The sequence below is a fragment of the Toxorhynchites rutilus genome, chromosome 3 (assembly GCF_029784135.1).
Source record: "Toxorhynchites rutilus septentrionalis strain SRP chromosome 3, ASM2978413v1, whole genome shotgun sequence".
Classification (NCBI taxonomy): domain Eukaryota; kingdom Metazoa; phylum Arthropoda; class Insecta; order Diptera; family Culicidae; genus Toxorhynchites; species Toxorhynchites rutilus.
Genome location: NC_073746.1, coordinates 24,266,994 through 24,277,893, shown reverse-complemented (window position 1 = coordinate 24,277,893; position 10,900 = coordinate 24,266,994). Strand labels below are relative to the sequence as shown.

General features: G+C 40.5%; 1 protein-coding gene across 5 annotated transcripts in view; it reads right to left on the bottom strand.

The window, feature by feature from the left end:
- Positions 1-471: 471 nt before the first annotated feature.
- The window catches only part of LOC129775513 (uncharacterized), a 130,867-nt gene continuing 120,438 nt past the window's right edge, over positions 472-10,900 (bottom strand). For 4 of the 5 annotated variants that reach the window (XM_055780345.1, XM_055780342.1, XM_055780343.1 and 1 more), the window contains 2 exons: positions 4,263-4,370; positions 472-4,210 (listed from right to left, as the gene is read on the bottom strand). In XM_055780345.1, the coding sequence (XP_055636320.1) occupies positions 2,109-4,210; positions 4,263-4,370 (2,210 nt within the window). In that variant the 3' untranslated portion in view covers positions 472-2,108. The remainder of the gene's footprint in view (positions 4,211-4,262; positions 4,371-10,900) is intronic. The other variant, XM_055780347.1, reaches the window with a different exon arrangement.

The window sequence follows — 10,900 nt, the reverse complement described above, 5'->3', positions numbered from 1 at the left end:
AAACATTTGTTTTACGTTAGAACCGATTTTTTTTCATGATTTTTAACCATTTCCAGACAGGGTTGCCAACTATAATTTGAAAAAATCAGGTTGCTTGGTAGTAGCTCGTAATACAGAATCCATTTTTTGCTTATTTTATTGCATCAGCAATTTGCTATTTTTTATCCATAGACCGCTAATTTTTTGAACGCTCAGATTTAAGATATCGTCACTGTCCAACTTACGCCTATGTCTAACTAGCCTCGCCTCAGTCTACTTTCAATCGATTCCTAAAAGTGTCGGAGTTAGCCTCTAACCACACATTCACGTTGAATGTTTTCAAAAATAGTTAAAATTCAAATTGTGGTTTCAATTTCCTGAAATATTCCTTGAAACCACTGTCGAAAAAAGATCCGCAAACTAGACAATGAAACGAAATAGGATCATGTGATATCCACCGGAGCTGACGAAAATTATCTTCCTAAAAAATGGTTTATTTGTAATTAGTTTATTTTACATATTTTAACTCTAATAATTCCTTCGGGAGGGGAACACAAACCTCCCCCGCACTAGCGGAAAGGATTCCTCACATCTAGTAAACAGTATTGAATAGTTCCAATAGTTTAAAGAAAGATGGATGATTAACTTTAGTTTATATTCAATTTATAAGTATGACTCTTTCTTTCAGTTAACTTCCGCTCTAACATCGCTACGACCTAGGTTTGCTTATCCTACGACGAAAATAATAATAATAATATTGATAAAAGTAATGATAAAAATTTGAAAAAAGAATGCCTAGCTCATCATAGCCTAGGGGAGGCAGAGTGGCGCCTCCCCGGGGCTGATGAGTTTGATAGTTGAAACGGGGGGACTGCCTTTTCGTTTTGGAATTAACGTAGAGAGCGAGCGGACGGGTGGAATCCGAGTTCTCTCGGGAATCACCCTTAGCAGCGATTATAAATAATCAATAAATAGTGATTTTCACCTTCAACTATTTTTATAACAGTCTTAAACTCAAACTATGTTTTTTATTTTACGTTCGTTTACACTTGAATGCCTCTAGCCGTGGATAGAGGGTGCTTACTACTGATGCTTTTGGGGGCGAGTTAACTTGAGCTAACAAACTTAATAAATGTGTGTTCCGTGTTGTTTTATCGTTTTGTTGTTTTTTTTTCTTCTTCTAGTGAACAGGTAGAGCTATCACATGTCTCTCCAGAGTAATCGATGAACGCGTGCACGTGACATAATTTTGGTTTTTGTTTTTGCAAATTTGAGAAGGCCAAACATTCGCTTGTAATAAATAACTTACAACAACGACTATACTTTCGAGTTGAACATATCAACAACACTAAATAAGGAAGGGAGAGGAAAAGAGTGGGAGTACAACTGATAAGTGGGTTCGCTTCTGATTCCTGTTTTTGTGCCATGTGTTTCGGTGCGTTTACTATCACGTTTACTATTTCAGAAACGGATTTGTACAAATGTGTGAGTGTTTGTGGAGCTTTTTTTTGCTGGGTTCGTCACTTTCCCATCGTCAAGTCCCCAGCGGTCATAACAAGAGTCCCGTTTGACTAGTTACGTATTATAATTATTATTCAGCAGGGGTCTTTTCACGGTTCCAATCCGAATATTTTTTGACTCGGTCGGAAAGGTGAAAACGATAATTGCGTATTTCAGTTGATTGCACTTGTCTCAGAGACTTGGACAGGAGACGAACCTCAGGCTGTTGGTGTTTTGTTTTTTATTTGGAAAAAGGGGGTGTGGCCAATTGTCGCAACGGGTTCGAGTATAATGGCACTGAAATTAACTGTCTGAAGCGTAATGTTTTGGAATCATTTCTCACGCTGATAATAGAGGTGTTTCCATGCTTCCACCAGAGGAAGCAGGAAGCGACAATAAATAATTCTTACGATCTAAATCAAGGAGAAAGAGAGAAAAGGTTTTCTTCTATTAACTGGCACCTTATTCTCCGCCGTTCGCAATGCCGAGACATTGCGAAAAGGGCGAGATTTTTTTTTTGCTAAATACTCGTTCAGTAAATTCGTTTAGCTACATTCTATTTTTGCATCCGTTAAAATAGTTCAATTGATTGAATTGTCCTACATTTACGCACCAACTTGGGAGAACTCTCAAATACTGGACTGGACCTGTTTGGGGAGCACATCTTCCACTGCGCTGTTTTCGTTCTCGTCGTATTTGACACTCTCCACGTCGTTCTTCGGATTGTGCTTGATGCTATCCGACTCGAGGCTGGACCCACTATCGGGTGAGTCAATGTCTTGCTGCAGAATCTTGGATGGGGTCAGTGTGGTCTCCTCCGATTCCTTCCGCGTCGAGGAACTCAGCTCACTCCCTTCCGATCTATCGATGTACTCCTCCGAATTCATCTTCAGTATGTGAAACTCTCCTGCCCCACTGGATTCCTCCTCGAACGATGAGCTGTTGCCCGTTCTGTTGTGACGACGCTCCCACTCCGGAATCAGAAGAGGTTCGCCCGGAGATCTCAGCTCTGGTTTGAGTGGTTCTTTCAACCAAGCTGGCGAGTTGGTAGCCGCCGTGTCAACCTCACTGGTACTAGCTTCAGTGGTTGTCGTTGTTTTGTTTTTACGGTACTCCAGCACTTCGGACAGGATCTTCGAGGCTTCACCACCATCATCTCTTCTCTCGCTCTTCATCGAGGAACTGTGCTGATCCAGCTCATCTGCCATATCCATCATCGTCGGTTGATCCTGCAGAGGAAGACTAAAGTCCTCTGGGATGGGTTGAAATCCTGGCTGAATGAGATCGTGCTCGTCATCCTCGATGTAGGGTTTACTGTGGGTCGTCATATCGTCTCCGGACATATCCTTGCCGGGTTTCGACGGCTCCTGGCTTTCACTGAGAGCATTTGTCACCACATCAGTCGTTTCGGATGATCCTCCTGGTCCCTCGGTATAGAAATGGGTATCGAAAACCTCATCTCCCGACGCTTCCGAGCTTGCAGCAGCGGACATGTGGAAATCGGCCGTTGTGCTTCCCTCTTCCCCACTAGTCACCAACGAATTCACTGTGGTATGTTCCTCAACCAATCGGACCGACTGTTCGGATGAAGATGCAATCTGAATAAACTCCTCACTGCTAGCCGACATCTGATCCGCTTGCATTTCGTGTCGTTCCTGCACTTCCTTCGGTGCTTCGGTGTAATGCTGCGTCTCGAAGGCCTCTTCCGAAGCCACGTTATCCGTAGAACCCCCTCGATAGACGGTCTCAAAGGCCGCCATGTGTTCCGTCGAACCACCCCGGTAAACGGTTTCATATGCTCCGTTGTCCGCGGACCCACCACCGCGATAAATCGTTTCGTAAGCCGCACTCGAGTCCGCCTGCGTCGATAACATCTCCCCTTCGCCACTGTCCAGCTTCATGTGCTTCGGAGTGTCCCTGCTGTCGGGCGCCCGATCCGTGTACATCTCCTGGTCGTAGGAAATATCATCCTCACCCCGCTGCAGTCCTTCGACTTCTTCCACCTGAATCACCGTGATCGGTTTGGGCTGGTTGTGATCCACGATTACCAGTTTGTCCCCGATCTGTACCACCGCCGGCAGTGGCTTGTCTTTCTTGGTCACTTCATCGGACGCGTCGTCTGGCATTGCCGTCGACGAGGCTGAGAGAATTCGGATCGTTTGGGTGCTAGCTTCGGAAGAGACTTCCACTTCTTCCGACGCGGGTGGCGCCGCGGTTGATCTCACCTCGGCACTTCCACTAGCACCTGCATCTTCGTCGGTATGTCGCACATTTTTTATTCCATCTTCCCCGTCATCGGTGATGTTGAGATCCAGGTGTTCAAGATTGTTGGCTTCCTCACTGTGCGAGGCGGAGGATTCGGTGGAAGGACGAGCAGCTTCCTCACTGCTGCTCGTGGAAATGCTTGTGGTGGTGGAGATCTTTGGTCGGCTGTCGGTTAGACGGATTTCTTCTCCTTTGGTGATTTCCTTGATTTTGATCCCCAGCGGGTTGTTGCTTGCCGCTGGTATAACTATTTTAGCCGATGTGGGACTCTCGGTCGTTACCGTGGTTGTTGTTGTTGTCGTTGTTGTGCTGATAGGGGCCGCACTGCTGCTAGAGACTGGGATTGCCTTTGGTTGATCAAATTCGAGCAGATCTTCCGCGTCGAGACCGGTTTCCTTCGACTCGGCGCTGGATTCTTCTTTAGGAGAGACGGTTTCCGCGAGTTTGGAGTTTTCTGAAATATTATCTGAATTGAATTGGGGTTGCACTATTGATAAGTATATTATTGGATGTGTTACCTAGCGGAGGACAGTTGTCATACTCGGGGCAGCAACGGCCTGAAATGAACTTTGGCTCGCAGTCGTGTCGTTTGTAGCATGTTACCTGACTGCAACTGATCTCACCACCTGCAAGAAAGGAAAATATGGTTTAAATTCAGGGATAATATTTCTAAATCCACATATATAATAGGTTATGAAAGTGATAAGTAAGTATCGTAATGCACCGAAGTCCGGGCACCTAAGCGCTTACTATTATAACTTCAACTACTCAAAAATATTGTCATAACCAAGGCTCTGCATAGTCATAGTCACCTGAGGATAGTCAGCTGACTGTCTGACTGACTATATGCTTATTCAGTTATGCCGGCGCTATACGATGCTACGAACAACCCCGAATGTTGGACACTCGATGGTTTGACGCATCGTGTAGTCGATGGACGAGCTACGAACCTCCAATGTCGAGCGTTGAATATTCGCGTTGGAAGGTAATCCGCTCGTTGTGGATTACCTTCCAACGCGAGTGGCACGAGTCAAAGGATTTTTGTCATTCATTGATTCGACACTTGATGACATTCGATACACCGCTACACAATTCGTCCGAATCTATCTTTGACAGATTGGTTTGTTTACAAGTTGTAGATGAAGGAGTTATAAAATTGATTCATAAAATTCAAAATATTCGGCAAAATATTGCAGTTAAATGATGTTGATTTCAAGCATTTTTAATTTACAGCCCAATATCAGTACAATTGCTACGGCATCAATTTCAATACTCGCATCTTCATTCAGTTTCCAAACGTTTTTGATGGTAAATAAAAACAATAAACATTCGATCCAAATACTCGCCGATTGTTTGGACCGATTGCGTTGAATCGAACATTCACTTCACCGTGTAGCAGCACATTCGTCACAACATTTGTCGATTCATCTAGTCGAATGTTTGAGTCCAACATTCGAGTGAAACGTTAGTAATGACTTTTGGCTTCTTCACGCAGTTTCTCCGCCAAAACGCGTAAACAGCAGTGGTCCCACATTGAAATCTGTATTTCCGAGCTAAAAAATCTTTTTTATCTGTAGAGAAAATAGAAAATCTGTATTGGAATTTGTATTGCTGATTTTGCTTCTGCTTATCCATAGTTTTAAGCTCGTGATCATTTCTACAGGTTGCCAGTAGTTTTCTGAATAAGACTATTTTTCAATATTCAGGCCTATGCAAATTTTACTGCGCAATTTTTTCTCGCAAAGAGGTCTAATTTGATAAAAAATGTGTTATTTCCTATATTGAGAGTTTAAGATACATAGAGAATTATGCCAAATAAAAAAACATTTATAAATTTATTTTTAGGGAAAACCGACAGAAAGAGTTTATTTCCCTTTTTTCCCGTTATAAAATATTATTTAATGCTCACTTTCCTCGAGGTGTTTATACATGGTCTTGCAGAATTTAGCTTTGACGTCGTTCAACATCTGTAGTGAGGCACTTCCCCCCTGGATTTTAACAAATAATTTCGATTTGATAGTTGCGTTCACAGTTTCTGTAGCGGGACGGTTTCAAACTTGTAGTTTTGTTCGCATTGTATTGCGAAAAAATATGATATCCATCACTACTATATTTGACGCATTTGACAGTAGCAAAAATAGTTCAGTTCAGTACTGTTTGAATTGCTGCGTAAAATGATCGAATATTCAAAAATTATTATTGTTACAAAATCTGTATACAATCTGCATAGATATCCAATAATCTGTAATCTGCATATACAGATTCTTGGTCAAAAAACATGCTGAAAATCTGTATCATTACAGATTTCTCTCTCATTTCTCTCTCATGTACGTATGCATTAGAGTGCCAATGAAAATGGCCATCTCGAATTTTCAAAGCGAACTTGATTAAAAATGTTGATTCCCACGAAAAATTACCCTATGCAAAATATCAGCTCGATCGGACTTCATTTACTAGTGTCGCACAGCGGTCAAAGTTTGAGTTTTTTGAAAACCGAAAAATCACCCAAGGGGGGAGTAAAGGAAATCGAGGTTTTCGAAACAAAAATTTTGATGCCAAATGTGAAAAAAATATTTTGACGTAGGACTACGTCTAACCGGAAGATATAGGGGGTGAAATAGAAATCTAGGCACTGAACAAGTAGGAAAAAATGCAAGATTTGGAACGCTTATAACTCGAGTATTTCTCAATAGATCGCAAAGGTTTTTGCATCAATTGATAGGAAATATATCTACGCATCTATCATAACGAATAACATTTCATTTTTCTTGAGATAAATAATTGAATAATTGTGAAATATCAAGCATTGTCAAAATGCACTATGTGCCCATTTTTGATTGGTCCATTTTGTGCTCCTCAAATCGTACCGACCAAAACGGGCAACCAGAGCAGCAGCGAAATAGAATGAAGCACGATTGGGAAGGAAAAAGAAAAAAATGAACGAAACATTGGTCGCAGTCTCACACATGCGTAACTCTCGAGCCAGCCAGTCAGCTTAAAAATCCCCGCTCCGCTGCCGTAACGATCATTCTCATTCAAACCGTACACCACATCGGTTCGCATCACAACACATCAACAAACCAACCCAAGCAGCCATGTCTGGACATGGTAAAGGAGGAAAAGTGAAGGGAAAGGCAAAATCCCGCTCGAACCGTGTTGATCTGGAGTTCCCCGCAAGGGTAGCTAGGCCGAGCGCGTTAGTACCAGTGCACCAGTCCACCTAGCCGGCGTTATATAGTTCCGGCCGCCGAAGTGATCGAGTTAGCTGGCAAAGCTGCTCGCGACGATAAGAAAACCCGCATTCGGAACAGAACACATTCGGTTCGGTGGACATCAAGACAACAGGCAGTTGCAGCGAGTGGCGAATGGCAAACGCAATCGCAAAACGGCATCAGGTAGCAGAAGAAAAAAGTTTGTTCTTTATACAAACTGCTTTGGTGGCAAATCCAGAACAAGGCGGCATTGAGGGCGTTCTCAAATGGTTTTCTTCAATACCACGAGTACTAAGTTTTCTAAATTGGAACCATTCCATAAAACAAGGCGCTTTTCAGGGCCATTAAACCTTCCAAAAAAGAGTTTAGGAAATACAGTTCAATGCTTTCTAAAACATTATCCAAAATAATAATAAAACACAAATTGATTTTTTCATAATTTGTTTGCCAGGATCTGATGAGTATGTGAATTTGACAGTTGTTCTGAGCTTATTGATAGTTGGGGACTTTCCTGATTATTCAATTTTCACCAATTCTTAAATTGTTTCCAGATTGAAAGTACAGTAATTTACAATTAGTTCGACATTAAGCTAATTGGACGGACATGTAATGCGACTTATTTAGTTGGAAATTTTTGTAAACATAGAGATCCAAATTATGACCTCACATTGAAAGTCGACACTGTACCACTGTCATCGCAAATGTTCAATTACAGGTTAAAATCGCCTCCAATGCGATACTGAGTGGCGCTTCGGCACGTCGCATTGAATGTAATTTACTGTACAACATGTGACAAAGCTGGATGGGAAGAAATTTTCCAACTGTGAAAGCTGTGGCGAGTGGCAACAAATCTCTAAACAAAACAATAAACTGTTTAGATTGAAGATAATTTTGTGATCCTGAAAAGGACCCTTTTTAGCCTGCATGTGAATCCAAAGAGCGAACAAATCGTAATGAATGTATTTTTTTGCCATCGCTCCCTTTTAACGCTCATTCGTTCGCCTCGTTGGACTCGTCCCTCTGGCTAAGTCTACCGATTTGTCTCTATCCTGTTAGTGTGTACCGCTAGAGTATAAAACACGCGGACCCCAAAAAATATCTTATTTTCTTTCAAACCGTAAACCCGTGTGGTTGTACGGCATCGGCATCGTGGACGTAACAAAGGAGGACAAGTTAAGGGAAAGGCAAAGTCTCACTCGAACCGTGCAGGTCTCCAGTTCCCTGTTGGTCGCATTCACTGATTGCTCCGCAAGGGTAACTAGGCCGAACGGATTGGTGCCGGAGCACCAGTATACCTAACAGCGATTATAGAGTTTCGGCCGTCGGAGTGCTCGAGTTGGCTTGCAAAGCTGCTCACGACAATCAGAAAACCCGCATCAAGAACAGAGCAGCTTCGGTTCGGCGCTCATCAAGGCAACAATTAGTTTCAGTGAGTGGCAAAGTGTTTCTCCGGCACGTCGCATTAAATGTAATTTACTGAACAACATGGCACAAGCTGGATGGGATGAAATTTTCCAACTGTGAAAGCTGTGGCGAGTGGCAAACGCAATAGCTAAACAGGAAGGTTTAACCGAACAAGATGGGAATATCGAGTGATAACAAAAACACAACACCAAAGGTTCTTTTCAGAACCATCAACATATTCATAAAGAGTAAACAGTAAACTAATCCATTTTTCAGGTAGATAGGTAGGTATTCACGTAGGAGAAGAAAATAAAACAATATATTTAAAATATATATTTAACAAAAGCTGTCCCCTGTGTATAGTCCTACGTCACTCCGGTTATGTCACCGACATTACCCACTCGTCTTTTTTTTTTTTAACAAATTTTTGGAGAAAATCATTTTTGGGAAAAAAGGGGAAAATGATTTTTTAGACCATCGGCTAACTTTGAGAAATCATAACTCAAAAGCGAAAAACACGGTTCCCTGGTTTCGAGATGTGTTATCTGAAAAATCCTCAGCTTTCCAGAAAACATAAAAAAGTACAGCGCCTCTGGTCCCGAGACTACGAAAACAATGAAAACCGAGTGCAATCAATAATAACGAGAGCAGAATTCAGATTTTCTGCAGGTATAGTATTTTTTCAAAAAAGACCAGGTGATTTGCTTTAATTTGATATATCGAACATCTGAATCGGTCCAGTAGTTTAAAAGTAATGAATTTTTGAAAAAAGTCACTTTTGGAAAAAAAAGAGAGGAAAAAGATTTTTCGGACCACCCTAAAATGGAAATGGTCACTCTACCGAAAAAATAAAAAAATACGGGTCTGATGTTTTGCGATGAAGAACAAAACTACCACTTTTCACGAAAATCTGAGAAACGCTATATCGGTTTGGCATGGAATGGCTGTATATATATGTATGTATACAGCCATTCCATGCCAAACCGATATATTGGTTCTCAGATTTTCGTCAAAAGTGGTAGTTTTGTTCTTTATCGTAAAGTATGAGACTCGTATTTTTTTATTTTTTTTGTTAGGGTGACCATTTCCATGTTAGGTCCGAAAAAACATTTTTTTCGCATTTTTGCCAAAAATGACTTTTTTCAAAAATTTATAACTTTTGAACTACTAGTTATGATTTTTTTTTCCTACTATATATATATATATATATATATATATATATATATATATATATATATATATATATATATATATATATATATATATATATATATATATATAATATATATATATATATATATTTATATATATATTGTCAGCGGAGTTGTGGACGAATATCAGTTGTTGAATTACTAATAACAATTTTCAATCAATTTATTTAATAATATGATTCCATAATGGTACGAAATGAATGCCCTGGAAATTTTTTTTTGACTTTGAGTTTTTTTGTGACCTTTTTGCTGAGAATCAAAATAAGATGCCCTTGTTGCTTAGATGTTAGAATAGAAATGTGAAATGTTTATTCCATGTGAAAAGATAAGCCAATACTTATACAGAATACGTAAATGAGTAGCAAAAAGGCATTTGATTTTTCAAACATCGATTCTGCAAAGAACGATTCTTTGGTACCGATTTAATCAATCAATCGATCCCTACGCCGTTCAGAAATCCGCCCAATCCTAGTCTGAGCACTGTTGCTTTTGGATGCAGTGTGTCACGTGTCCTCGCATTGGGATAAAAAGCTACTATTACGCCACGGAGGGTAGAGTGAAATAGAGTAAGGGAAGACGGGGTAAGACCGTCCCCCTAAGAAAACCAATTTTCATTTAAACGTCCTTTATGATTTCCCCTATTCGTTGTGCTACATGTCATTGAGTATATAATAATCTGCTACTTAAAAATGTGTAACTGTTGATTGTATAAATTTTTCTGCGTTTTTCCATTAATTTTTAAAATGATAAAAAAAAGTCTTCTTATTTTCCTGACGGGGTAAGAAGGGGGGTCACTCGCGGGGTAGACGGAGCGATACTATTTTCAAACAATTTAGTCTAGTAAAAGTAACAGGAACAGTGTTGTCTAAGGTACTGAATGTTTAAGGATGTTCATAAACTACACACAAACTTCTGAGCCTTTTTTTCTATATTCCATGTCCAGAGTTTTGAAAAAAAATTGAAAAACTTATCAAATTATCGGACGATTATCTGCGTGGATCTAAAATCTCTCAAAATCTATTCACGTGAAGTCCTAATGACCCCGAAGTAGATACTTCTGGTTCCGATACGATATGTTGATATTACAACATGTGGCGCTTTTACCCCGTCGCAAATGGTCCGTCTTCTCTCCAGAGCACCTTTTGCATTATTTTGCACTTTACATTCTTTTTATATGTTATTTTACATACCTTTTCATGCAGGCAGAACCGGAACAATCTACTGGAAGAGTGGGATACTGGCAACTAACGGAATATACAGTTTATGCTGGAGAAATCCTTATTTCGGTTACCTTGGAAATTAGATCGCTTGCAACCGCAATAGACGAAA